This window comes from Cyberlindnera jadinii, assembly GCF_001661405.1.
Source record: "Cyberlindnera jadinii NRRL Y-1542 unplaced genomic scaffold CYBJAscaffold_5, whole genome shotgun sequence".
NCBI lineage: Eukaryota > Fungi > Ascomycota > Saccharomycetes > Phaffomycetales > Wickerhamomycetaceae > Williopsis > Williopsis jadinii.
Genome location: NW_017963656.1, coordinates 58,438 through 85,965, shown reverse-complemented (window position 1 = coordinate 85,965; position 27,528 = coordinate 58,438). Strand labels below are relative to the sequence as shown.

The 27,528-nt window shown below is 45.0% G+C and overlaps 14 protein-coding genes across 14 annotated transcripts; 7 read left to right on the top strand and 7 right to left on the bottom strand.

Moving 5' to 3' along the window:
* Positions 1-240: 240 nt before the first annotated feature.
* On the bottom strand, positions 241-1,201 carry CYBJADRAFT_162009 (uncharacterized protein; the record flags this gene model as incomplete). The annotated part of the gene is made up of 2 exons (XM_020213655.1): positions 241-1,003; positions 1,053-1,201. The coding sequence occupies 2 exons, from the start codon at positions 1,199-1,201 to the stop codon at positions 241-243; spliced, it is 912 nt and encodes a 303-aa protein (XP_020070846.1).
* A 320-nt stretch (positions 1,202-1,521) lies between these two features.
* Positions 1,522-3,063, bottom strand: NAR1 (iron-sulfur cluster assembly protein NAR1; the record flags this gene model as incomplete). Its single annotated transcript, XM_020212643.1, has 1 exon — positions 1,522-3,063. One exon carries the CDS (start codon positions 3,061-3,063, stop codon positions 1,522-1,524), a length of 1,542 nt encoding a protein of 513 aa, XP_020070845.1.
* Positions 3,064-4,128: 1,065 nt separating this feature from the next.
* Positions 4,129-4,560, top strand: CYBJADRAFT_172580 (uncharacterized protein; the record flags this gene model as incomplete). Its single annotated transcript, XM_020216363.1, has 1 exon — positions 4,129-4,560. The coding sequence occupies one exon, from the start codon at positions 4,129-4,131 to the stop codon at positions 4,558-4,560; it is 432 nt and encodes a 143-aa protein (XP_020070844.1).
* Positions 4,561-6,735: 2,175 nt separating this feature from the next.
* HXT2.1 (general substrate transporter) lies at positions 6,736-8,322 on the top strand (the record flags this gene model as incomplete). The annotated part of the gene is made up of 1 exon (XM_020212667.1): positions 6,736-8,322. The coding sequence occupies one exon, from the start codon at positions 6,736-6,738 to the stop codon at positions 8,320-8,322; it is 1,587 nt and encodes a 528-aa protein (XP_020070843.1).
* A 407-nt stretch (positions 8,323-8,729) lies between these two features.
* LAP3 (bleomycin hydrolase) lies at positions 8,730-10,058 on the top strand (the record flags this gene model as incomplete). Its single annotated transcript, XM_020212648.1, has 1 exon — positions 8,730-10,058. The coding sequence occupies one exon, from the start codon at positions 8,730-8,732 to the stop codon at positions 10,056-10,058; it is 1,329 nt and encodes a 442-aa protein (XP_020070842.1).
* A 165-nt stretch (positions 10,059-10,223) lies between these two features.
* On the bottom strand, positions 10,224-10,613 carry CYBJADRAFT_113644 (histone-fold-containing protein; the record flags this gene model as incomplete). The annotated part of the gene is made up of 1 exon (XM_020212144.1): positions 10,224-10,613. A coding segment is annotated over one exon (390 nt), but the record flags the coding sequence as incomplete, so codon positions are not given.
* Positions 10,614-11,028: 415 nt separating this feature from the next.
* CYBJADRAFT_167229 (histone H2A) lies at positions 11,029-11,723 on the top strand. Its single transcript, XM_020214820.1, has one exon. It carries the CDS (start codon positions 11,176-11,178, stop codon positions 11,566-11,568), a length of 393 nt encoding a protein of 130 aa, XP_020070840.1. The 5' UTR covers positions 11,029-11,175; the 3' UTR covers positions 11,569-11,723.
* Positions 11,724-12,348: 625 nt separating this feature from the next.
* On the bottom strand, positions 12,349-14,453 carry MDM30 (SCF ubiquitin ligase complex subunit MDM30). Its single transcript, XM_020214819.1, has one exon. It carries the CDS (start codon positions 14,192-14,194, stop codon positions 12,578-12,580), a length of 1,617 nt encoding a protein of 538 aa, XP_020070839.1. The 5' UTR covers positions 14,195-14,453; the 3' UTR covers positions 12,349-12,577.
* Positions 14,454-14,583: 130 nt separating this feature from the next.
* FZO1 (mitofusin) lies at positions 14,584-17,544 on the bottom strand (the record flags this gene model as incomplete). Its single annotated transcript, XM_020217352.1, has 1 exon — positions 14,584-17,544. The coding sequence occupies one exon, from the start codon at positions 17,542-17,544 to the stop codon at positions 15,067-15,069; it is 2,478 nt and encodes an 825-aa protein (XP_020070838.1). The 3' UTR covers positions 14,584-15,066.
* Positions 17,545-17,779: 235 nt separating this feature from the next.
* On the top strand, positions 17,780-19,157 carry ELP4 (Elongator subunit ELP4). Its single transcript, XM_020214818.1, has one exon. It carries the CDS (start codon positions 17,800-17,802, stop codon positions 19,105-19,107), a length of 1,308 nt encoding a protein of 435 aa, XP_020070837.1. The 5' UTR covers positions 17,780-17,799; the 3' UTR covers positions 19,108-19,157.
* A 620-nt stretch (positions 19,158-19,777) lies between these two features.
* On the top strand, positions 19,778-21,187 carry CYBJADRAFT_76798 (alpha/beta fold hydrolase). The gene has a single exon (XM_020217932.1). It carries the CDS (start codon positions 19,967-19,969, stop codon positions 21,029-21,031), a length of 1,065 nt encoding a protein of 354 aa, XP_020070836.1. The 5' UTR covers positions 19,778-19,966; the 3' UTR covers positions 21,032-21,187.
* Positions 21,188-21,642: 455 nt separating this feature from the next.
* On the top strand, positions 21,643-22,653 carry CYBJADRAFT_189656 (alpha/beta hydrolase; the record flags this gene model as incomplete). The annotated part of the gene is made up of 1 exon (XM_020217351.1): positions 21,643-22,653. One exon carries the CDS (start codon positions 21,643-21,645, stop codon positions 22,651-22,653), a length of 1,011 nt encoding a protein of 336 aa, XP_020070835.1.
* On the bottom strand, positions 22,654-24,804 carry MSD1 (aspartate--tRNA ligase MSD1). The gene is made up of 2 exons (XM_020214817.1): positions 24,654-24,804; positions 22,654-24,594 (listed from the first exon to the last, which is right to left on the bottom strand). The coding sequence occupies exons 1-2, from the start codon at positions 24,781-24,783 to the stop codon at positions 22,766-22,768; spliced, it is 1,959 nt and encodes a 652-aa protein (XP_020070834.1). The 5' UTR covers positions 24,784-24,804; the 3' UTR covers positions 22,654-22,765.
* Positions 24,805-25,094: 290 nt separating this feature from the next.
* On the bottom strand, positions 25,095-27,367 carry SSE2 (adenyl-nucleotide exchange factor SSE2). Its single transcript, XM_020217930.1, has one exon. It carries the CDS (start codon positions 27,226-27,228, stop codon positions 25,156-25,158), a length of 2,073 nt encoding a protein of 690 aa, XP_020070833.1. The 5' UTR covers positions 27,229-27,367; the 3' UTR covers positions 25,095-25,155.
* Positions 27,368-27,528: the final 161 nt, after the last annotated feature.

Below are 27,528 nucleotides of genomic sequence, written 5' to 3'. Positions count from 1 at the left end.
GTAGGCTGGGGTTGTTGGCGTAGGCTGACACCGCCCGTCTAGGCTGTCGGCGTAGGCTGAGGTTGTTGGCGTAGGCTGGGGTTGTTGGCGTAGGCTGACACCGCTCGTCTAGGCTGGCACCGCTCGTCTAGGCTGGCGCCGCCCGCGTAGACTGACGTCTCCCGCGTAGGCGGTGGGCTAACGGGCCGGGGTTTTACACGCAGAGAGTTGGCCTAGTTGGGGAGTAATGGGTTAAAGCTGCTATATAGAGCCTTGTTGCAGTCCAATCAGCTCCTTGTCGATGTTCTCCATCTTGTCCTCCATCTTGTCCTCGCTCAGTTTCTGCGTGGCGATTGCCACGGCCTCTTGTGCCGTGGTGGAGTCGGTTGTGTGAGTAGTGCTGATGCTGGTGCTGGTGGTGCTATCGTCGCTGTGATGGTGGAATTGACTGTTGTAATGAGCCAGACGCTGTAGTGAGTTGAACTCCAGCCCATCTTGTCCGTTTGGCTCGCTCTTCACCGCATCGTGGACGTGGCCAGTGGGGATGTCCGGTGGTGTCTGGTGTCTCGCTTCGTATGGGACGTGGGTCCGGTGTGTAAATGAGATGCTCACTTGTCCATTCGTCATCGAGTACTTGAGGTTGATCCTCGAGTCGCAGTCCTGCACCTTGAGCCTGTTCTGTATCCTCCTCCGGTTGTTGGATCGGGATTTCCGCTGCTTCGAGCGGTCTTGAGAACATATGAACTGGAAGTTGATCTTCTTCGTCCTGCGCCCGCCTTTCCGGAAGTCTCTGACGACGAACTTGAACCCGGTTTGCTCTATGATAGGCTTGATGTAGAACTCTATGAGGCTCTTCGAGTACAGCTGGTACACTTCCTTAGGAATGGGGTCGTCTGTTGAGTAACGAGCAAACTTGGCGGGGTCAGTCAAACCAAGGTACCGAAGATCGTCAATATTCTCAACTGTGTTCAATTTGACCTTGGACAGGAAGCTTTCAAAGGTCTCATATTCAGTAGGCAAGGTCCTATCAACGAGTTAGTATCAGATTGCGATAGAGTGACCAGGATCCTCACTTTTCAACTAGCTTCTGCGCGGTAACTTTCCGCTTCTCTCTACAATTCAGACATGTCTTGTACGTCTTCAACTGCTCATCAGTCTCCAGTACCCGTTTAACCCTACACCGAGTGCACTTCTTCACGCCGTGATTTGTGGCTTCAGACATGGCACGTACTTGCTGTCTGGCTCTGTCTGGCTCTATCTGGCTCTATCTGCCTCTGTCTGGCTCTGTCTGGCTCTATCTGCCTCTTCAGCTGAGATACTGCGTCTTTGTTTACTCTTCACTGTTTGTTCATGTAAGTGTGGGACAGAATCTGCCATTTGCCCAGTGTGTAAATATCGCGAGGTTTGCCGTGATTTTCATTGGCAGATTGTGTTTCCGAATTGGGTGTATTTCCTATTTGAGTCATTTCTTATTTTAGTATTCCCCATTTGGTCTATTTCCTATTTGGGTCATTAATTGCAAAGACTATACAGACGATGACTTCACCATTTGCTACCAACGCTCAGGATGTCCGTAGCCTTCTCAATCGCACTGAACTTGTACTTGAACATTCTATCGTCTGTGATTTCAAATGACCTTTGCAATTGGTTCAAGAACTCAGATACAATGCCGTTATCGGAAGTGGTGTTCAGCTCTTGAATCAAGGGTAACTGTTCATAGATCTCTGTTAGTTCGTTGATGAGCTTCTTATTATCCGTAGTGTTACCACCGTTGTTGATGCCTCCTCCATTGATACAACCACCGGGACAGGCCATGACTTCGACAAAATCACCCACACTCGGATCTGCTACCGGTTCGTCCTTAGCATCGCTGCCAGCATTAGCAGTCTTTCTAGCTCTACGGCGAGCAGCTAAGCCTGATCCAATCTTTACTTTACCACTAGGTTTCAGCTTTCTAACCAGGTTCTGGATGTTTCTGAACCCATTCACAATGGAACTCGAGCCTAGCTTCTCGCCGGTGGACGTTTCAACGAGTCGAAACTCCAAGACATCGCTGTTCTTACCAGAAATGTGCTGTATCTCTGTTTCAACGCCCTTGGTCCTGTAATGCCTCTGTAGAGCAATGATATAGTTCTCTGCGTACCCACCAGATGGTGAACCCACGTTTGAACTCCACGATTCAACAGGAGATGGCCAATGATAAGGTGCTGCTCGGGTATAAAGCTCATTAGGTGGCTCATCCTTCGTTGTGATATAGTCCTTAATGTTGATTTCCTCCTCCTTGATCAGCTCTGCAATCTCTTTCGGTGTAAGCACACAGTCAACGTCAACGGCATCTTCAGGTCTTGCAGCTTCCAGCTTCTTGTCAAAGCATGGCATAATGGAAAGGTGGTACACTTCCTCTAGTGATATACTCATCTGTTGTGATATTAATGTCTTCAAGGTTAAGCCCGTAATCTGCTGAGGAGACTTCACGTTGAGCATGTAGGGCAAGATCTCAGGTTTGGTCTTCTCAACGTACAGTACAAACCCGGGGCATATGCTTGACAGCTGGACAGACTTTTCTGAAGAAGAGAACTTCCTTTGAATAAGCTCCTCGTTGGTACGTTGGATACTCATCACCCTACCAAGTTCCGTCCCCACAGCAAACTTGAACCCATACTTCTCACTCATCAAGTTTATCAACAACTCATCAACTTTGTACGTGGGCAAGCCCCAAAAGGAAGCCAATGAGCACCTTGATTGGTGCGATATGCTAAATGCAAAGACCTTGGAATTGGCAAACTTGGACAAATCTTCCAACAGCACTTTGTGCGTCTGCTTCGCCAACAGCACCTCTTCAGCAGAGGTGATGCACCCACTGCACGCCAAACAGTCCTGTAATGAAATGCTTGCCTGTGTCAACTCTTGTGTGGTACCATCATCGATTGAGACCTCAAATGCCTCACCTTGTCCGTTAATCTGGATCTCATACTCGCTCTTATCGCCATTGCTCGATGCCCGTACCTCTCCAGCAGGCTTGATACATGCCAGCCCAGGACTGATGAAATCGTTCAAATCAGACTCCGAGAGTAAAGCACTCATTATTATCCTCTTCTGAAACGAAGCCTTCTTCGAGATCCTGCGATCAGAGCTGTAGTCAGAAGGAATAAGTTGCTGATTAAACAAGACATTATTACTGGATGGCAAGCTCTCGGAGAAATTTCAGTTTTGGGTTGGGGCAACATGCACCGGAATTTTTGTTCCCGTTGCTGGGGGAACCATGGGTTTAATTACCCGATTGGTCATAAGCGCTTTCTATTACTGGTGGATTGTGATGTTTGATGGGTTATCAAAGTCCTTGTTGTAGATACTTATAAGGAGAGTGTGGTGGTGAAGTCCATTGAGTGTTTCATGTTTATATTAAGAGCCGTCGCTGAATGAGGACTCCACCGTGTATTTTGTATGTAGTGGTGCTATACACTTTGCTGATCTATGGCTATCCTTTTCAGGACTAATGTATCTGGAGTCATTCATACAGAGCGGGTCAATTCAGATGAGGATGATGACTGTAAGCGTATTGACAAGAGGCTTAAAAAGGGACTGGATTATTCCTAGTTATACAATTGAAGTCCCGTGGCTCTTGGGATTAATTCTCTTTTTGAGGGAATCAATGTACTGAATACCAACCAAGGTTCGAGGATCCAATGCTTTAAGGCATATATGATAGAGGTAGTTAGACTACTTGTTCTATAGATTGATCCATGACACTTTCCTAAGCTAAAAAAATTCTGTGTGTATGTTTTTTTGCTAGCGAATTTGTATCATACCATTTGGCTGAGTAGTTCAGAAGATTTATTCTTTGAGGTTAACTAGAGTCTATGAAACTTGTCTACAGCTGTTGTTAAACTCCACGCTTCTGTGAAAGACACCGGTTGGCCCTCTGAGGGTTAGTTTCATGTTTAGCACAAAGTAAATGATTCAAGGAGAGTCCATATATGGAGTGAGGAGCACTAATAGAGGAACTTAGCGTCCACTTACCTTTTGAGCGATGGTCATTCTTCGAGAGATTTACTTTTGTAAAGGAGGTCTCAATCATGAGGCTCTTCACAAGATGGCTTTCCTTCGTCTCAGATAAAGATCCTCTCACTGAAGTTCTATTCTAGTAAGATGATTCAATCTGAAACTACAAATATAACTTCGATTTTTGAAGCGGAAGAAGGAGAAGCCACTAAGGATCATATCCACGAGACCAGACCGTGGTATAGGGTCTCACACTTGGTGAAGCATAGATTCTATTTCTATATCTTTTACTCTGAGCCCACTGGTAATGTGCTGGGTGCATTGAGCTCTCGACCAACATTTGGTGGGATTATTGTTTTCTTGTTTGCTCAGTATCTTCGTGATAAATCTGGTAGGAGACCAGTGGCTATCATAGGTGATAACATTACGGTTATAGGGGCAGTGCCACGAGGTGTTTCGAGTGATTACGGACTCTATTTTGTTTCAAGTTTTGCCATTGAGTCTGATTCCGGTTTAGCAGGCATTGCAAGTCCAACGTTGATCTCTGAGACTGTGTTTTCTACACATAAGGCAAGCTAGTATGTTCTCCTATAACACATATCAGTATCTTCGTGTATTGGTTGCAGCTGTTGTTATCCATTTCATAGGCTTTAATACTTGAGGAACCATATCATTCTGGCCGGGTTTCTTCCCTCTTATTTAACTCAGCTTCCTTGTGTGGGTCCGGCAATCTTCACTACTTTTGGTTGCTAAACGTAAACCCTTAAAAGCGGAAGCTCTACTGGCAAAACCCCATATTGGAGGCTCCACAGATCTCAGAGACGTTGAATCTATCCAATTGGAGACAAGAGGGATCCATATTGGGCTGTAGATGTATCAACATTCTGATTCTTCATCAAGTTATCTGAACTTTACAGAGAAAATGAATTATAGAAAGAGGTTATTCCTTGTTCTTTGTATCGCAACCATGACACAACTTGCGGGTAATGTATTGTCATATTACCTCAAATTGGTGTTAAGCTCCATTGGAATCGGTGATAATCTGAAGCCACTATCAATCAACTGTTGTTCGATAACTTGGTTGTTTCACCCTCTTGCTGTTCTCTCCCTGTGTTCTTCAAGAGAATCACACTCTTCATAATAAGCACCCTAGGTATGCCTTTATGTCTTATTATTGAGCTATACTTTCCGAAATTACACCGTAGAGAAACTATGAGAGTCAAAGCTTATCACTTGGTGTATTGTCAATGATTTTTCCATATCACGTTATTATATCGGTCTTAAAGGACTACCATACTTACACATCGCTGAAATACTGTCACATTCTCAAAAGGTCAAGGGCACCAGCACCTCACGGCTGGACACAAGTACTCCCACTTTATAATGCCCTTGTCAATGCTACTACCTTGGATGCCATCAGTTGGAGGCACTCCACCGCCTACTGTTTCGTTCTCGATGTATAAGTTCTCGCTGTCATATTGCTCTCTCTAGAAACTTCTGGTTGCACATTGGAACATGTTGCAAAGTTCTTGGAACAGGAGGTGAATTTCACCTCAACCACATCCCACTAACTCCGCTTGGCAACATGCTAAGCCATCTTTGAGAATACACACCATTTCTGAAACCCTCAGCCAACCTCTTCAATGTGGGTCGTCATTCTTTTTTACGGCTCTCTACTCAATGAAGCACAACCCTCTGAATTGGACCTGTAGCCTATGACTTTGTTGGAAGCGGAGAAACACTGTGACATCGTGGCCAACGAGTCAGCAGTCATCCCATTGATCCGGCATCACCCACAACGTGGCTTATCTGCATCGCTTTGACCACAACTCAACAGCATGTATGATTCCTCTGGTGGAGTGCGCTAAACCTGCGGTTAAATGAACTAATGAAAACAGTTCTTCCGAAATTTGTTCCATGTGACGCACCCCAGAAGAACCTTAAAGCTAAATGGTGGAAAAACTCCGACAGGCAATGAGTCAATCATTGTCTTACGATTGAAACATCAAGATTATATTGGTGACTAAGGATGGAGAGACTGCTGGCAATAAACTGTTTGGGTCTCCCCTGGTGTTCTCTTCCTTCCAAGGTGATAAGCTCCTTTAGTACTGCAAGAGCTCCACCAAAATAGCCTATTCTTATTTCTTGTCCGGCTCTTAAAACACCCCAGATTACTTAATTCTGCACCCTGTTCAAATTCTCGTAATAATCGTGCAGTTGAGCAGTTCATACATTGGTACTCTCTAGCTTACAATGTCACTGTACTGTTTTCCCCGTCTATAGCTGTGTAATTCTTTTAGTTCCACTGTAATGTAAAAATGTCATATGTGTTTCCTCCTCCGGCTCGTAGTTCAAAACGTTGCAGCTTTCCACCAAGATGACAATATAATTGGCTCTTTCAGCTCTACTAGAGGAGTTATATCAAGCAAACACGCCTTGGGACGGATATTTGTCCTTCTCACTTCTTTCCACACCCCTCAAATGTCGTGCTGACATCCAACAAATTTGTTTCCTGCCGTTGAAAGTCGGGGTGATGCAGTACTCCTTGTGCATCAAGACGATATGCAGAAACTGTTGCAGGCAGACACGCAAGTACACCCCTCGTTCGACTGTGACTTTCACTAAGGTCCGTCCAGTGTCATTCCACACCAAGAGATCACCTCCCTCCGGCTCCAGAATTTGAATATAAAACCTGCTGGAGCTCTTTGTCCTCAATCAGGTAGTCTACTTCCACTCCACTATCAAACAACAAAGATGTCCTCTGATTCTATCACAAAGGAGGTAATCACAAACTCCAATTCTCTTCAATTGGAAGAGAAGAACAACATCAACGACTATATCCATGAAACAAGACCTTGGTATAGAGTACCACATCTACGTACACTCTGCTTCCATGTCTTTGTCATCACCCTAACATCAACGAACAACGGGTTCGATGGCTCTATGCTTAACGGTTTACAGTCCCTTGACTACTGGCAGAGATACATGGGGTATCCAACAGGTGACCGTCTAGGTGCCTTGAGTGCAGCACCCATCTTTGGTTCCATGGGTGTGTTCTTCTTTGCTCCATATCTCTGTGACAGATATGGTAGAAAGTTCGTCATTGTCACAGGTCAAACCGTCGCTTTGATCGGGGCTATATTACAAGGTGTGTCGAACAGTTACGGCTTCTTCTTTGCCTCTCGTTTCATCATTGGACTTGGTTCTGCTACTGCAACTGTTGGCTGTCCAACTTTGATCTCTGAGATTGCCTATCCAAAGCACAGAGAGGTGTGCACCTTCGCCTATAACCTATGCTGGTATCTCGGTGCATTGATTGCTGCAATTGTCACCTATTTCACGAGAACCATCGAATCGAGCTACTCCTGGAGAATCCCATCTTATCTGCAAGGCTTCTTCCCTTTAGTCCAGCTTGCGATGCTATGGTGGGTTCCTGAGTCTCCTCGTTATTTGGTTGCAAGAGGTAAAGTCGATAGAGCTGAAGACATTCTGAGCAGAATACACACTGGCAACTCAACCGATGCAAAGGATGTTGAGCTTGTTAGATTTGAAGTTACTGAGATACAGGCAGGTTTGGAAGCCGAGAAGGAAGCTGGTGCCAATGCAAGCTATCTTGACTTCTTGAACAAGAGAGGCTATAGAAAGAGATTGTTCCTGGTTGTCTTCACATCAACAATGATGCAATTATCAGGGAATGGGCTGGTGTCGTACTACCTGAACAAAGTGTTGAACTCCATTGGTATCACCGAGACTTCCAGACAGCTTCTCATCAACCTGTGTCTTATGCTGTTCAACCTGGTGGTCTCTGTTGTGTTCTGCTCAGTATCAGGACTCTTCAAGAGAAGAACCATGTTCATCTCGAGTTTGGGAGGCATGCTCGTGTGCTACATCATCTGGACGGTGTTGTCTGCCATCAACCAGCAGCGGAACTTTGAAGATAAAGGTCTCTCCAATGGTGTTCTGGCAATGATCTTCCTATACTATTTCGCCTATGACATCGGCCTTAACGGACTTCCATACCTCTACATCACCGAGATCTTGCCATACTCCCACAGGGCTAAGGGAATCAACATCTTCCAGTTCTGGATGCAGATCGTGCTTGTATATAACTCGTTTGTCAACCCTATTGCGATGGATGCGATCGAATGGAAGTACTACATCGTCTACTGCTGTGTCCTGGCCGTCGAGGTTGTCACCGTGGTGCTGTTCTACCCGGAAACCTCCGGCCGTTCCTTAGAGGAAGTCGCAGAGGTGTTTGGTGACACCATTGAGCATGTTGATAACTCTGTGGTGACTGTCAAGAAGACAAGACCTTCTGTGGAGCACGTTGAGACCGCGTAGGCGTCCATCTCCGTAATTCTCAGCTAACGAATTTGAATGTGTTGATAATAATGCCTTGTGTAGCTACAGCACGCTTCATGCTGTGTATAAAGCACAGCATGGGAAGCTGCGTATAACCATCAACCACGCACTCTGGGGAGGGCTACGCCAATTGAGTGCCACTGTGAAGAGGCAATGTGTCGATCTCCCCGTCCAGCGTCCAATTGGGCGTATACGGCGCTATTTCGTCACATCCCAAAGAGTCCTTATCACCGGGCTCTGCACTATTTAACACCTCCGCTGTCCTGTTGCACGGAAACCATGTCTTCCTCTCCTTTCTAACCCTCCATCAGAGCAGTTTCATGGTCATCTCAATTGAGGAGACACCTGGCTATACAGACTACTTAACTATCACCAAGGACAAGACGATGGCTGCCGTAAACATCAAGGACTTGAAAGCGTGGGATGCGGAGTTTGGCGACGATCCGACCCATAAGTTGGCGTCCACAGTGCTACAGCAACAAGCTGCTCAGGACCTCTTGATTGGCTCATCCTCCAAGTATCCCAATGTGTTCTCACATGTGATCGACCCTGAAGGCGCACCAATCACCAATCAGAAGTCCAGTGGCCGTTGCTGGCTGTTTGCCACAACAAACATGCTTCGTCGTACCGTGGCGCAGAAGCTGGAGCTCAAGGAGTTCCAGCTGTCGCAGAGCTATCTCTTCTTCTACGACAAGCTGGAGAAGTGCAACTACTTCCTGGAGAAGATCATCGACACCTGGGAGGAGGATGTTGGTTCCAGACTTGTCCAGGCGTTGCTGCTGGACCCAACATGTGATGGTGGTCAGTTCACGATGGTTCAGAACCTGCTGGAGAAGGTTGCCGTTGTTCCTCTGGACGTGTACCCAGATGTGTTCACATCCACCAGCTCAGCCAAGCTGAACGAGCTGCTCAAATCCAAGCTTCGTGAGTTTGCTGAGGTGCTGAGAGACGCCAAAGCCAAAGGTGAAGATGTTGTGCCTCTAAAGGATCAAATGGTTAAAGAGGTGTACAAGATCATGACCGTGTTCCTCGGGACGCCTCCAAAGCCTGACGAGGAGTTCACCTGGGAGTACTACGACAAGGATAAGAAGTACCACAAGATCACCTCGACTCCAGTGCAGTTCTATAAGGAGTACGTTGACTTTGACTACGCCAATGCCGTCTCGATCATCAACGACCCAAGAAACCCGTATGAGACCATGGTGAAGGTGAAGGACCTGAACAACGTTGCCGGTGGCCGTGAGGTGCTGTACTTGAACCTCTCCAACGAGGTGTTGACCTCGTTGGTTGTCAAGCGTATCAAGTCCAACAAGCCTGTGTTCTTTGGCTCTCATACGCCAAAGTACATGCACCGCAAGAAGGGTATCATGGACATTGAGTTCTTCAAGTACTCCGAAGCTCTTGGATTCAAGCAGAACCAACCGAAGGCCTCGAGAGTGAAGTATGGTGAGTCGTTGATGACCCACGCGATGTTGATAACTGGAGTGAACATTGGGGAGGACGGTAAGCCAAACAGATACAGGGTTGAGAACTCATGGGGCAAGGACAATGGCTTTGATGGGTATTTCATCATGACCCAGGAGTACTTTGAGCAGTGGTGCTATCAAATTGTTGTTGATAAAGACGAGATTGAGGAGTATGCTCATCTGCTAGACACAACACCTATTGAGTTGCCATTGTGGGATCCAATGGGTGCATTGGCGTGTGATTGTTGAACCACCTACTAGTGCACTTTTCAAATAAAACGTTCCATCATTATATAAACCCCCGTATATACCAAATTATTGCACGTATATATATCAAAAAACCAAAGACAAATACCCGAGAACTAGGAAGAGAAGAAAAAGCCCCAGAATGTAAAGCAAAAGAGTTCATTAAGCAGTGGAAGAAGAGTACTTTGTGACTGCTCTCGTACCCTCAGAAACCGCGTGCTTGGCCAATTCACCAGGAAGGATCAATCTAACGGCGGTTTGGATCTCACGGGCAGAGATGGTGGACTTCTTGTTGTAGGCAGCCAATTTCGAAGCCTCAGAGGCGATTCTCTCAAAGATATCATTGACGAACGAATTCATAATTGACATAGCCTTCTGCGAAATACCGGTGTCTGGGTGCGTCTGCTTCAACACCTTGTAGATGTAGGAAGCATATGTCTCTTTTCTAGCCTTGGTTCTCTTCTTTGGACCTTCAGAAGAGGATGCGGTCTTCTTAGCAGCTGGCTTCTTCTCAGCTGGAGCTTTGGATGCAGGTTTCTTTTCAGCTTTTGGTGCCATCTTGTGTGTCTTCTTTGTTTACTTCAACTTGCAGTTGTTGCAGTTCATGGTGATGATGATGAATTTGTGACGGTTCTGTGGTGGCCTTTATATACAAAGACGGGAATTAGCCGCTGGCGGTTAAGTGGTAAACAAATGTAAACAAAGGGGAGCAAGTCCCAGCGTGACGACATTTTCGCTGAGCGCTGGGAGTTGCTATCTATTGTAGCTAGTGTAAATTTCAGAATCTATTGTTGGGAGTTACTACTGCACATGTGTAACTGTCAGTACGCTGGGAGTTAGATGGCAACTCCCAGACTGAAATTTACACGCACCTCCTGCCAAAATACCGGCGTAAATATCAGTACGCACTTTATAAACAGAGCACATCGAAGAGAGGCCTTCACCGCGTTCTCTGCCCAAGGTTTACGGGGCCCACGGTTCACGGAGCCTGTTCGTGTGCAGTCCGCTTCACTTGCAATGGATGTATAAAAGGGCCTTCACATCCCTCAATTGTTCTTTGAGTGGTGACAACAGCAATAACTATTATCGATTCCAACAACACATTAACAATAACAACATCATGTCTGGAGGTAAAGGTAAAGCTGGTTCTGCTGAAAAGGCTTCTCAATCACGTTCTGCAAAGGCAGGTTTGACTTTCCCAGTTGGTAGAGTCCACCGTTTGCTCAGAAAGGGTAACTACGCACAAAGAATCGGTTCTGGTGCACCAGTGTATTTGACTGCTGTTTTGGAGTACTTGGCTGCTGAGATCTTGGAGTTGGCTGGTAACGCTGCACGTGATAACAAGAAGACCCGTATCATTCCAAGACACTTGCAATTGGCCATCAGAAACGATGAGGAGTTGAACAAGTTGTTGGGCCATGTCACCATTGCTCAGGGTGGTGTCTTGCCAAACATTCACCAAAGCTTGTTGCCAAAGAAGGCCTCCAAGGCCAAGGCTTCTCAAGAGTTGTGAGGTTTTATCATCTTGATGACTGGGCTGCAAATAGAGAAAGGTTCTTTGTACTGTCTTTTGTTTGGATTTCTTGGGTTTTCTAATGTCTTTATGGGGTTTCTTTTATAATATAGTTATGGGTTTCTGTTTTTTTAAGAAAAGTTGGTTTTATCATCGTCATTGCGTAGATATGGCTGTAGGTATAATGGAGATCACCACTGATCCCCAGGCAATCTTGTGGGATGAGAATCGTGATTTCGTCGGCACAGCACTGGTTAATCATGAGATGATACATTGCTAGCTTACACCATCGATCATGGCAATTGGTTGGAGGAAAAGAGGGAGAAGCCCATCCCCATTATAATATATGTGGTGTCCGGGTTTAAGATGACACATTTCTGTACAAAAGACATCTCTCTAAGACCGTTGTCGGAGTCTTCATTAACTCAACTAATACCTCGTGGAGTGATACAGCAGAGATATCAACATCTTGATCGTCTATACATATCACACTATGTTATCACAGTTTGGAAAGATTCCAATAATTGATCGGCTTCAGTTTAAATTAATACTCTCTTGCTAAATTTTATGGTCTCTTTTTTCTTTCCAATATTCAGTATAAATGATGAAAATATTGAAAAAACTCCAAATTTATTCAGTTTCTCAATATATAATGCCTTTCATTATAGTGAAACCCGATACAGAACCTGTGTTATAACAAACATTACCTCCAATAATTGATACAGTTTATATTTGTCAAGTGGCCAATTCCACTCAGCGTACCTTACTCCGGAAGACACATGCCAGCCAGTTCAACACCATTCGGTACCTGTGAAATCTGTAAAACCTGTATTTTGCTATATGTACGCTATGTATAACCAATTACCAAGTACAATTGAGCACTTTATATAACACAAACACTGTTACAAAACCATCGCCTCTTTTCTTCCCCCTTTCTCCTGTCCATGTAATGGGGACAACCAATACAGAAAACACACCAAAGTTGAGGTTGCCAAAGTGTCTTCACGGATCACAACCAGTCATATGCAACTTTGAGCCGTTCATGTGGGACGAATAACGATCTTTCTTCGTCAAAATGTGTAAAATATATGCCAATGTCGTAAAAATTCATTAATGCTTGTAGTTTAGAATGTGGGATTTGTTGCAACAGTTCAATCCGTGCGCCGCTAACATCAAGTCCGTTCAGCAACCGATAAAAGATCCTTGTGGTTTGAGACCCTTCAGTGATTAGTGTATATGCTCCAACGATTACAGAGATAACACCCGAAACGTGTTTAACAACTTGTCCCAACTTGAACGGGGTACCAGGACAGATGTTAACGAATTCTCCGTCAAAATTAGGCTGTAGATAGCTTTCTAGAGCAATTTGTTTGAAATCAACTTCACTGTGATCTTTGAAAAACTCTTCAAAGAATAAAGCATCAAAGGGGAACCTACGAGCCATCTCGACGAGGAGAATCGTATCGACCCTTGACTTGTAGTATTCGTGGAAACAATTTGCGTAGTAGTCACAAGTTCCAGTCATGACGTGAATCTTGGATCTCGGATAGATCGCCTCATAGTCAACAATACGCTCTCTCATCGTTGCCTCACGCACGATTGAATCAGTTTGTTGGAATTCAATAAGTGCCTCGATGGCCATCTTTGCAGTCCAAGGTCGGATCAACGACTGCAATGCCCGCTGCGGCTCTCTTGGATTAGATCTCAAGACAGCAGGGTATATTTCTCTGACTGAGTAGACACTTGGTTGGAACGTGCCAGACTTTAACGATATGTAAGACTTGCCCCCTTCAAAATACGGATCTTTCACTATGAGAAACGTATTGCAGAGATCACATTTGATGTTGAACTTGTCAGCCAATCCACCAATGATGGCATACTTTATCATACCACTGGCACCAACTTCACCAGCGTAATGTCTTTGAATAGAAATGTTATCAAGCGATTCCTGTAAATACGTCCTTTCGTCAACAACACTGTGTAGCTCTTTACATATGGCCTCTATTATCAACAGCACAACCTCTGTAGAAGAGACACAGTCAATCAGCCTAGGGTCACGTCTAACCCTCCCCACTATATTTTTGATCATTGCTGTTCTGTAAGGAGCAATTCGATCGTACGCTCTATCCAAGAGGGACAGTCTATCGTATAGCGATTCATGAACAACCTCCCCTATCGGTCTCTCCAATAGTTCAACCATGGACTTAATGGCCTGGATTCGTCTTATCGCTTCAAGTATCGAAGTTGCAACGTATCGCGTATACAAGTTGTCGGAGTTCTTTCTCATCCTCAGCATCAGAGGCACAAGTTCCCCACCAATGGCTATCAGCCTCCATCCCTGTTCCAGCGTGAAACTCTCACTCTGTATGATTTTTTCCACTCTTGTATCAAGCAAATGTCTTCTCTTGTAGTACTGCATGTAGTTCACAATACCATGGAACGATGTCCAGTCGACGTCTTCCGTCACGAACCACCTCGTCGCTACCAACGGTTTCCAGATATCGTCGCTGGTGAGCATCCGATTCGTTATGCGATTGACGCAACACAGCGACAAAAGGTCTCGGATAGATATGGAGGAAACAACGTTCTCCCACACTTCCAAGGGCAGGTCAAGTAATGACACCATAAGAAGCAATCTTTTCGTCCACAGGCTCAACGCCAATAAACTTCACTCAGCTATGCCTTTCTCTCGGTTTCCTAGATTAAAAAAAAAACACTCCACACACAGGTGTATATAGCTCACGGTTGCTTCACACCGGATGGTCTTTTTTTCCCTCTTTCTCCCCCAGCTGGTCAATGTAATTTCAACTGGCAAATTTATGGGTTTCTTGTTAATTGCACCGTTAAGACAAACAGAGCTGGGTAAAGTGAACTTTGAGTTGAGTTTGTTCACCGGTGGACGCAAGGCTGCAGAAAATGGAAACCTAAAGAAAACCTCACGTCTGGCCAGAGGGCTTTTTGTCCGCTCGGTGTCTCCACAAGCCATGGGAAAGGGGTAGGGTTCCAAGTAGGCGGGTACACCTGCATGGGGAGAGAGTTACAAGAGAGATATGGGTTAAGGATTTAGAAAGAAGGGTATGTTAGTAACGGAGCAATTGGTGATTTCGGGTGAGTATGGGGAGGGGTGATAGGTATCTGATACCTCAAGTTCACAGAAATGTTGTATTGTCCAAAGGTGTTGGATCCTGTTAAGACAATGGGGACATCAAATTCAACTCAGAGATGGTACCACGCGGACACAGCAAAGGATGCAAAAGCCGATGGCGATGTACAGAAGGTTACATGTCCAGAAACAAAGGTGTCCATTTGTCTGCAATTCAATGGCGGATGTTTTCATGAATTGTAGCCAGCGACAAGAACAAAAAACCAAAGGCATAAAATCATAAATATTAATACCTTTATAAATATTAATATCTTCATAAATTATCAATATCTTCATTTTGCTTCTTTTCGTTTTCATTTGTGAGAATGTGTGTGGGCTAATATATACAGGGAAGTTCACAATTGTGGAGTCTCCAAATCTAGCGAGGAGATGAGGTTTCTCTGATCAACAGCTTTCTTCAAGAGCTTACCAAAGAAGGCGGACGCAACATCACATCCCTTGATGTCCTTTAGCAATTTCTCTCTCTCGACATAGTGTTTATCCAAACACGATTGGAATGCGCTTTGAACATCCCTAGCTGGATACTTCAAAACTTTACGACACTCCTTGGCGATTCTTTCGGAGTTCTGATGAGGATAATCCATCTCTTGCACCTGGTATTTGATTTTCAAAGCTAGTTTCCTTGGAAGGGCGTTTGGAATGTCGCTTACAAGGTAATTGATACCAACGACACCAACACCAATGATCACTGGAATGGCAAGATATTGAAGTGTTCTCAGAGAGAAGAAAGATCCATACTGGAACACGTTGTGAACGACTCTTCCAGTTGACATGGCACGTGATAACGCAAAGACTCCAATGGACATTGCAGAGTTTTTCCAAATTGTCACTTGATCTGTGGTCTTCTTGGTGAATCCCAATGACGCCAAAAATCCTTCTAGCGAAGGATCAATGAAGTCAAAGACGGAGAGAGGTGCTTCAATTTGTCTTGTTAACGAATCTTTTCTTCTGGTGAACATGAAGTCATCTCTAAATATCTTTTCATCCTTATAATCATCCTTTAGTATGTCCTTAGCCAAGGTGTTGATGTTTTCAACAGCATTAGAGGTCTGTCTTCTTGCATACTGTTCTGCTTCATTGACAGAGTCTAAAATGTTCTTCTTAATAGCCTCTTGGGTATCAAAGACATATTCAGGCAAATGCAAAATACCCGGGTATGTAACAACCGGATGGTCACCAACAGTATTCAAAGTCTTGTAAATGCTCTCTTTGGTATTGGAATAAACATCGTGGGAAGTTTCCTCAATGATGGCTTCGATCTTTTCATTAATCTTCACGGATTGAACAAGACTCTCCTCATATATTGGTGAGATTTCATCCAATTTCTTCGACATTTCCGTCTTATCGTTGAGGTATAATTTCTGATTGATTGATGATAATTCTTCAATATCGTCAAACAAGTTGATCAAATATGTCTTTGCCGGTTGAAGCTTTGAGTATGCTCTCTTCTTCAAAACAAAATTACGCAAACTCTCCTCCAAATGGTCAAAATCTGGATGTGGCTCATTGTCACGATCATGAGAGCTTCCTTCTCCACTTCCATTGCCATTTCCATCGTCATCATCATCTGGTAAACCGTCAACAATTGCATTTGAAGAGACAAAATGCACAAATTGTGATGCATCTTTGTACGTTTCAGGTGATAGCTGTTGAACTTGTTCCAAGACTCTATTCATACATTTCTGTTTATCTTTAATGCTATCAAATCTGTTGACGACAATAAAGATCAGATTCTTCTCATTGGCAGCAGCCGCAATAAATTCCTTTGCAGAGAGTGTAAACTGGTTTTCTGCACTCAAAACAAAGACAACAAGATCAATCTCCTCTTGTCTTGAAAAAACCTCTGTGGTTTGATACGAATCCAAATTAAGTCCCGGAGCATCGATCAATGCAATGTCGACAACACCATTCCGTAGTAAGCTATCTTGAACTGCTCTTTTATCAGTGACGTAAACCTTGAGTATAGAATACTTGTCGCATTCACCAACCAATCTTTCCAAATCTTTCAAAGTGAAAATTTCATAAGTAGTCTCATTCTTAATATCGTACTCAACACCAATAGGCACCGCATGCACCTCTTCAATCCCGTTGTTCTCCCTGGAGTCTACCACCTCGCAGAACACAGTGGTGCATGGCTGTTGATCTTCCGGCAGGACTTTACGTCTTAGCAATGCATTGCAAAAAGTGGACTTACCCGAGTTCAAGTCACCCGTGACGAACACCTTTGAGGAGGTGTCATCGATCCTCTCCTTTATTGAGAGCAGATGCTTTGAAACTTGCGTAATCTTGTCATCCAAAATCTGTGCAATTGCGCTCTTATCCAAGTTGGAGAAGTGTGAGTTATGGTCCAATTTGATATTCAGCTTGAGAATCTTCAAATGGTTATCCTCTAGCTCCTCAGAATCCCCGGACACACTTTCGTCCTCCGGTTGCTTCATCGCAGTCTTCATGCTGTTCTTCCGAATCAGTGCCAAGTGCGCCTTCTTACTGTTCAACATCGAAGATGGGGTAGCAGACGTCGGATAGAACAGCGGTCTCTGCTTGTTCTCCGACTGTAATTGATCCAGCAAGTCCACAACACCCGTGATAGATCTGTCCAAGGCAACACGGTTGTTGTTATACTGCAACTGCGACACCTGCGACGTCAAACGGCGATCCGATGAGGCGGTTCGCTTGTGTCCGCTAATGCCACTGGACTTATACCCTGAACCTGACTCTCCGTCGTAGACAGTCGACCCTTCAAGCACACCGTCGTGGTATGTCATCTGCTCGGCATCACCAAATACCGTCTTGTTGTCTTCCTTGTCCTCCATCTTGTGCTTAGCCGCCAGTGATGTTGTTTTGAAGCTGATGAATTGTAAACAAACGGGTAAGCCTTCGAAGGAGTTTGTAGAGAAAAAATGGTTTGCTTTTCCTTGCCACAATAGATCGGAATTAATTTCCTGTTCTGGACGAATCGATGAGCATCGGAATTGGGCTTTTTTTTTGGCTCTGTATACGAGTGAAAAATTTCGGGACATAACTCAGTACTTTTGGAGGTTGAAAGTTGGAGGTTAAGCCCTTAAAGCATGGAAGAAAGAAGAAGAAATAGTCCATTTGTCACAGGTAGGACACCCATCAGTGGCCAGCCAATACGAGGCATTCCATTGAGACAGCCTGGTGGAGCAGTGGGTGCGCCTGGGAGTGTACCTGGGAGTGTACCTGGAAGAGTCCCTGGTGCTGTGCCTGGCCGTTCTCCCTTCATAAGAGGGACGGAATCGCTGAATCGAGGTCTACGACAACTTAGCACTAAGCCCGAGGTTACCAAGCACGCTGGTGTCAAGCCGTCTCTGCTGAACACCCAGAGTGTCACGTCATCTGGGTGTAATGATCTAGATAAGATACTGGAGCATCAGGGGATTCCCCTAGGCTCATCCATACTTGTTGAAGAATCAGGCACCACTGATTTTGCAAACGTTCTTTCAAAGGTGTTTGTATCTCAAGGTATTGTTCACAACAGACTGGACCCCCAAATTAGTAATACACATATCATATTGCTAACTTCAAATCAACATTGGACGAAGGAGTTGCCAGGTGTTTTCAAAGGCTCTTCAAGGGATATAAAGAAGCAGAGGGTCCAGGAGAATGAGAACAAGCTCTCTGTTCAGAACTTGATCACAGGCGATAGCCATGTTGCCAGATCTAAGGACTTGAAGATTGCATGGAGATACGGCTTGAACGACCAGAACAAGGCACAGACACAGTCGCAAGGCGATAATAACGTATTGTACAAGGACTACAACCATCAATTCGACATCACAAGTAGATTGTCACCTGGCCCAGGGACAAACGAATTGACTACAATACAGATTAGCTCGAATTTCAAGTCCATCTTGAAGAACATCGAACACGTTATTATGCAACACCAAGGGAAAGTTATCAGATTGTTAATACCATCCTTCTTGAACCCATCAATGTATCCACCACAGCTCACCTCGAGCCATGAGGCATTACAATTCGCACATGGACTGAGATCGCTTACGAGGAAGTTTGACAAACTATGTATAATGGTCACCCTTGCGCTGGATTTATACCCAAGAAGTAGTGCACTGGTGAAGCTGTTGGAAAGCTTGACAGACTCAGTGATACATTTAGAGCCTTTCAACCAGGAGATGACAAGGTTTTTGGAGAAAGCATACCATAACCAACCTACAAAGGTATCTCACGGACTGGTTCACGTCTATAAAATTGCCCACGCAAGCGAACGAGGACAGATGAAGGTTACTGTCAACGAGTATGCGTTCAAGAACGGTAGAAAGAAATTTGAGATTGAAGAATGGGGAATTCCAGTCGAGGACGAAGGTGACGACGATGCTAAGAAATCCATGGAGTTTTGAACAATGCAAGGGTATACAAGAGATGTTAATTGCAAAGCGAAACTTAACGGCATATTGTAGACATCCACACACATAAATGAATATCGGCTTTAGATGCACTGCCATTTCGCACACCCTACAGCCTCCGCATCGTCCCCAAACATCTATCTAAAGTTTATAGCCGTACGACCTGCCACTTAACTAGGCTCCTTTAGCTGGGCTCCTCTAGCTGGGCTCCCCTAGAAGAGTCTAGGCTCCAAAGCACTAAAAAAGCCACTGGAGATAAGACCAAGGGCACCTACGAAAGCGAACACGCAAAAGTACGTGGGAGCGATTGCGTGGGGGGTTTCATGCAATACATTTTTTTCATGTCTTTAACACCGCAGGCTCTTTCCAGGTTAATAGGCTCACAGAAGAAGCCATCAAAGATGGTTTGGTAAACAATGAGATCAAGCACTTCAACCACAGTTGCATACATAGGAGAATGTTCTTTTAATAGCATTGTGTTAGGGGCTATAGACACTGGTGAGGTGTCGGTAGAAAGAGGCCACCATCCGCTACGTAGGGGCTAGCAGACAAAAATTTTCACGCTAGTGCTTATTCTCGCGCGGAATCAGATTGCCCGTACATCAAGCATTAGACATAAAGGGAATTTACAGCAAGGTGTTTCCAAAATAACAAAGCCGATATATGGAATTGGCGATATTGGGGTCTGGAATATGAGCATGTGCGATGCGACAGATAGGTTTTACGTGTCGGGAAAGGTTGTAGGCTGCTAGGTGGATATAGAAATTGTATATATATATAGCGGAAGAACCTCTTGTGTCTTGCATGAGATAGGAGCTATAAGTGGTTTTAGAGCAGTACATCCCCCAACATCATGCAAATCACCAAGCAACTCTGGTCTAAGGCCGTCACAAAGGCACCACTATTGCCACTTCCAACAAAGACTAAAGTGTCATTGGCTTATAAACTTCACATGCCAAACAAGACTGTGACTCCAAACTTGACAATTAGATCGCACGAACCAATCGTGTTCTTACACGGAGTGTTTGGTTCAAAGAAGAACTACGGCGATATCTGCCAAACCATTGCAAACACCACGCATACCCCGGTTTATGCCATCGATTTTAGAAACCACGGTGAAAGTGAACACTGTTTCCCCCTGGTTAACTATAGCCAGTTGAGCAAGGACGTTGTCGATTTCTGTGAAGAGCATGATCTGAAGAGAGTTAGCATTGTTGGTTATTCTCTTGGTGCAAAGGTTGGTCTCTTGACCATGCTCAAGCATCCAAAACTGGTCAACTCTGGGGTCATCATCGGCAATGCACCAATTGAAACCCCTCAAGTCAAGGTATACTTGAAAGTGTTCCTCAAGGCCATGACCGCTTTGATTGATTCTGCCCATATCAAAGCTACTGATAAGAACTGGAGAGAAAAGGCACGTGCAGTTATGAGTAAATACATTCCAGATGCTTCTATCGTTCAGTATTTGTTGAGAAACGTTCTCAACAAAAAGTCTTCCCACATCCCAGGACATACAGATCTCATCAGCGTTCAAATGCCAATCAGCCACTTTAACAAGGACGTTATCGATGACATTTCCGACTGGCCAGCTGAAGAAGTTAAAGGTCTCAAGTTCGAAGGACCAGTTAAAGTGGTTAAAGGTTTGAAGTCTGCATTCATCACTAAGGAAGGTGAGAAGGCATACGCTGAGCACTTCCCTAACTACACAATGTCCACTTTCAACACAAACCATCTGATCTTTGCAGAGATGCCATCAAGGGTGACAAAGACCGTCTGTGACTTCATCAAGTTGACTAGATACCAGCTTTTGCAGCAACACACAAGAGATGGAAAACACCACACTATCCAAAAAGTGGATCCAGCCTTGCTCAACAGCTCTGAGGCTTCAACTGTCGAACAAGCAACCAAACAATTATAAATCATGAAGAGTTGATTATAAGGTACGGGGATTATACAGGTTTACAACACAGAGAACAATTAAACAGCAAACAAAACAATCATATTCATTACTATAGAATGACAAACAGAGGGTATTTAAGGTTACTGCTATAGACTTTTGCACACATTTTTCAAACTGTTATTGTAGCCAAGGTGTATAACGAATAGCGTGAACATGTGCATCTATAGGACATCCGAACACCTGGCACCGGAAAAACTACACGCACAGCACTAGCCACAGACAAAAAGAAAAGAGGTGTTGTCTATATGTTAGGGGACACAGAACTGTGCATGATGACGTAAAACTGAAAGGTCCCTAGTTGCTTTTTTATCCGACCTGCATTAAAATGCGCAAATACGTTAGGGTTGAAGCTTGTTGATGTTGTTTTAACAACGATTCAGTGAGGTTGTGTTGGGCTAGAAGTGCTGTCAAGCTCTATAATTAACACTAAAAACGTGAGCGAAAAGGTTTCTTCAATGAGTCTTTGAATATGCATCATATGTCTGGGTATAAAAGGATGAGTGTCTGCTGTTCTTCTTTATCCTTCAATTCTTACAAGAAGGACACAGCAAGAAGATTCGTTCACTGCCATGTTCCCAACAAGAGTTTTGAGAAGCACGCTGCAAAAACTTCCACACAGAGAAACCGTTCCAATGGCTTACGATTTACACATGCCACAGCGCTCTCTGTTCCAAAACCTGAATGAAAAACATACAGAGCCAATTGTCTTTCTTCATGGCATCTTTGGCTCGAAGAAATCGTATGAATTGGACTCGAAAATGATCGCACACGGTACTCATACCCCGGTTTACACTGTCGATATTCGCAACCATGGTCAAACGTCACATGCCATGCCGTTCAACTACGACACTTTGGCACAGGATGTCAAGGAGTTTTGTCACGTCCAAGGCCTGAAGAGCGTGAAGCTTGTGGGTTACTCATTAGGTGCAAAGATCTCTATGCTCGCTGCTTTGAAATATCCAGAATTGGTTAAGAGTGCAGTTATCATCGACAATGCCCCCGTGAAACAGCCATACATTGAGCTGTACATGAAACAGTATGTCAAGAGCATGCTTCATGTTCTCGAAGAGGCAAAGATCAAAACCACTGATAAAGACTGGAAAAACAAGGCCTCTGATGCGATGAAGAAGTTTTTACCAAACGGAGTCATTAGAAAGAACCTACTCGTCAACCTGGTCAACAAGAAGCCCGATGGCTTTGAGTCTCCAGTGGTTAACTTTGACGAGGGATTAATCCAGTTTTTGAATCCGATTCGCCAGATGGAAGAAGCTGCTGTAAAAGATGTTACTGATTGGCCAGAGGAATCCACAGAGGGGTTGAAGTACAATGGTCCAGTGAAGTTCATCAAGGGACTGAAGTCTCCATTCATCAATGAAGAAGGAATGACAAAGATTCAGGATATTTTCCCGAATAATGAATTCGCCAATGTTAACTCCTCACACGACATCTTGGACCAAAGACCAACTGAATACGTCAAGATCATCTGTGACTTCTTCAACGCTCATAGATATGAGAGTGCACCTTCAAATACAATCATAGGGCACAAGGACTTTAAGACTACGATAGATATGAGAGTGTAACCAAATTCTCATACTCCAATTTGATTTTTCTTTGATTTTAAAGTCATATTCTATATACAGATATAAATATTCCATATTCTCTTTGCTATTATGTACACGACGTGGTGCTATCTCACACTTTTTTGATGTGGTACTCTTTCAACACCTCATCAGAGATGGTGCTTGGACTCTCAACAACAGGGTCAGTACCGTTTTGAGTCTTTGGGAAAGCAACAACGTCTCTGATGCTTGAGCTCCCAATCAACATGGCACATAGTCGATCAAACCCGAGCGCAAGACCGGCATGTGGTGGACAGCCCATTGACAATGCCTTCAAGAGATGGCCAAACAATCTATCTGGGTTTGGAACCTTGAGGATCTCATCGAGGATGAATCTTTGGACCTGAGAGTCGTGGACTCTTCTGGAACCACCACCCAATTCAACGCCATTGACAACGAGGTCATAGTGCTCACCTTTCACTGACAATGGAGCTGAATCAAGACGTTCGTAGTCTTCTGGTTTAGCCATTGTAAATGGATGATGAGTGGAGACAAATTTCGTGTAGTCATACCTTGGATAATCAACTTTCTCAGCTTCTGGCAACTCATGTGGGTTGAACAATGGGAAGTCTTCAACCCATGCACCGACGAAATCAACACCGTCATGTCTCCATCTGTCTGGGAATTCAGAGATAGCCAATTGTCTAAATCTTCCCAATGGTGTTGGGTTCTCGTAGGACAATTTTGACCGTGTAGAACCTGCAATGACATCGCCTACTTGTAAGTTCAAAAGCTCATTGATCTTCCCCAAATCATGGAATTTCACCATTGATTGGAACTTTTCAACCCATTTAGTACGATCATCTTCTGTTTTAATTGGCACGATGATTGGCTTCCTATTTCTATACTCTGAATCGTCAAACAGCTTCTTTGGAAGCTTTGCCTTACCTTCAAATGCCCCTGGCAACACACACACTTCGAACACTGGGTACTCAGCATTCTCCACAGCAGTGGCCAGCCCTTCTAGATTGTGGAACTTCAATGTTGATCTCAGATCTGGTTTGTCTATACCGTATTGGCTCAACACTTGGTCATACGAAAGATGGACAAATGGACCAAGTTCAGCTTGTCCAGTGGAGTCCAGCGTGTAGATGTCCTTCTGAGCCACCTCCTTCCAAATGCGCTTGACGACACGTTCCACGGTACGCTGGACATCCGCAGCATCTGCAAAAGACATCTCCAAGTCCACCTGTGTGAATTCTGGCTGTCTATCTGCCCTCAGATCCTCATCACGGAAGCAGCGAGCGATTTGGAAGTAGTTCTTCACTCCACTGGCCATCAACAGCTGTTTGAACTGCTGTGGTGACTGAGGCAGTGCGTAGAACTGGTCCTTTCTTCTCGTGGGCACCAGGAACTCACGGGCTCCTTCAGGCGTCGACTTGAACAGCAGAGGAGTCTCAATCTCGGTGAATCCCATCTCGGCAAGCTCCGATCTCACCACCGTCGCAGCCTGAGATCTCTTCTTCAGAGCCTGCTGGTAGAACGGGATACGCAGTTGCAAGTATCTGTACTGCTGAGGGAAGTCGTTAGGCGTGGCCTTCAGCGACTCCAACTGAGCCGTCAGCACATCAGAATGGTTGAGAGTCTGGTACTCTCTCAGATTCACATCCCAACGGATGTCCTTGTCTTCGGCATTTCTCGCCCTTCTCTGCTCAACAACACCAGTCACAGTGACACAGTCCTCCACGTTTGCTGATTCGATCAGAGACACGATACTCGGGTCCTTTGAGACAATCTGGGTGAAGTTCCCTTCAAAGTCTCTCAGCGTGGCGAACACGATGTTCTTGCCCATCTTCTTGGGCTTCTTGTCGATCCACCCAGACAACGACACCTCCTGGCCAAAGTGCGACGCCACGTCGCTGTCTATGGCGCTGACAGTGTGTGTATGCTTCTGGAAGGAGACTGGCTCAGCAGTGTTAGTACTCTTCTTCCTCATCATCAGCAGCCAGCACACTACTTACACTTGGGAATAACCTCATCTCTTGGGGGCAATTGTGATACGTGGCGAACACCACCGCGAACACCACCACGAGCACCACCATGGGCGCCAACAGGTCTCTTCAAGCACCTTTTAACGGCGAATTTGAGCATGTTTTACTTGCGCAAGTGCAGTGGATGTAGGAGCGATGGGGGTCGGCTCCCGCGAATTTCTTCAACACATTTTCACCGCTATTTTCATCGTTTTTTGACAGTTTTTTCACTGTTTTCTCTACAAATCAACAAGTTTTTCAGTTTCCCATATAAAATTATCAAAAGAAGATTAAAAGAACAAGAACAAGAGGAAGAAACCAAACGTTTCAGTTGTGTGTATCAAACCCCTTCCACCGTTGATAATATGTAATAATTTGTGATATGATAATAGCCGAAATGTTGTTAAAAAACCCGATGTGTAAAAACTGCGTCTGATGCTCTTCCTTTATACCTCGTCTCTCTTTGTCTTATTTTTGTTGCTTATGTGCATCTTTAATCCAAATCTAAGTCACCATCAGCGTCCTTCTTTGGCTCCTCAGGTTGCTCCTTCTTCTGCTCTTGCAACTTCTGGGTGAATTTTTGGTACGCCTCGGCCTCCTTCTTGGCTCTGGCAGCCTCCTCCTTCTCGTTCTCGGCAGATTGGTAACGGCCTCTGATCAGGTTACCCTTGGAGGCCAACTCCTCGTACTTGGCGGTGTAGACACCCAAGGAGGCATCCTCGTGGTCGTACAACCAGTCCTCAGCGTTCATCAAGAGCTCGGACAAGTCCTCCTTCTCCTTTTCAGAGACGAATGGAGCATAAATTCCATCCAACTTGGATCTGAAGTCGTAGATGTACTCCTCAATCTCGTTTCTCTTGTTTTGGATCTTGAAGACAAGCTCATCGGTGGAGGTCAATTGGGCCTCCTTCTCGAAGTACTCGTTCAACTTGTCCTGTGGAAGGGCAGCGTCCTTGGTGGTGATGGACAAATCATCCTTCTTGACGAGCTTCTTAACCTTCTTGTACTGTGGCTCGTAGTCCTCTGGCTTCTCACCTTCACCTTCGTATGGGATCTCCTCTTCAACTTCAACTTCTTCCACGGTGTAAGCAGACTCGATGGATGCGAATCCGGATTCGTTGTTTCTGAGCTTAGCCTTAACAGAGATTGTGCTTTGGCCGTCTGCAAGTTTGACACCTTGGATCTTCCAGGAAGCAATCTCCTCTGGAGTACCAGCTGGCAATTCCTTCACGTTGGTGTATCTAGCAGAGACGTTGAAGTCACCGGTACGTTCCAAAGTGATAACTTTAGTAGATGGGTACGATGAGCCAGCTGGGAAAACTTCCAAGTGGTCATCGTCACCTTCAACTTGTTGATCCCATTGGTAAGTGATGGAGAACTCGTTGACATCGGTGAACTTAAATGGACGGACTCTCAAAGTTGGGGAGTGGATGGCACAGATAAAAGTGGCACCCTTAGCAATGGACTCATCCTGGTTCAAGTGGAAGGACAATGGCTTGCCAAAAGTCTCAGCCAATCTCTCCTTAAGGGATGGAACTCTGGAACCACCACCGATGACCTCGACAAAGTCCAAGTCGTCCTTGGACAAACCAGATTGCTTCAAAGCCTGCTCGATTGGAACGTTAACACGGTCCAACAATGGTTGAACCAACTCCTCCAGCTGGTCTCTGGTCATAGAGGAAGAGTAGTCAATGTCGTTAATCACAGATTCAACGTTGTATGGGGCCTGGGTGTTGGCAGACAAGATCTTTTTCAACTTCTCAGCAGATGCGAGCATTCTGGAGAAGGACTTTGGGTTGGAGCGCACATCGGTCTTGTGCTTAGCATCCAACTCATCGGCAAAGTAGTTGGCAATGGCGTAGTCAAAGTCTCTACCACCAAAGAACTTATCGTAAGCAGATCCCAACACCTTGAGCTCACCTTTCTTCAAGGAAACGATGGAAACCTCGTAGGCAGAGTGACCAATGTCAACAAGCGCAATGTTGACCGGCTTGTCTTCTGGCAAGTCGGTCTTGAACACACCGTAGCCAACAGCAGCGGCTGTCAGGTCGTTGACGATTCTGACCGGGTTCAACCCGGCAATTCTAGCAGCATCGGCAACAGCGTGGCGCTGCTGCTGGGTGTACCACAATGGCACAGAGATACAAACGTCGTTGATGTTCAGCTTGGTCTCCTTGCTCACGGTGGACTTGAGCTTGTTGAAGTACATAGCAGCGATCTGCACAGAGGAGAACGTCTCCTCCTTCCCAAGGAATCTCACCTTGGCACCAACTTGTCCATCAACATCGGCAAGCTTCGTGGTGAAGAATGGCTCCTCCTTCTTCACGTCCGGGTGGCCATAGTCCAAACCGACAATTCTCTTGAAGTTATCAACAGTGTTCTTGATGTTGGAGATCTGCTGTGACTTACCGCTCTCTCCAATCGCACGGTTCTGCTGGCCGAATCCAACAATCGTTGGTGTGGCTCTGTTGGACACTTCGTTCACAACAACATCGATACCCCTGTTCTTTGCAACAGCAACAACCGTGTTGTGGTTACCGAAATCAATACCAAATGGTGCACTCATAGTAATTCTCTCTTTCTTAGCGTGTGTTTTGGAAAGGAAAACTGGTTTTGGAGGAAGAAGAGAAGGGAAAACACAGCAAAGAAGTTGTTGATGTTTTGGAAGAATTTTTTTTTGTGGTTTGCGAAGGCATCGACGGAATTTTTTTGTTCTGGAAAATTCTACTTCTTGACTTCCTAATCGGGTAATGCTAGAGGAGCGGTGGTGGATAGGAGAAACTACACGATGTACAATGTTGAGCGAGTCGAAAGCGTTGATTATGGAGTGAGGGCACTGTGCACTCACTGCATAGACAGGATGGTC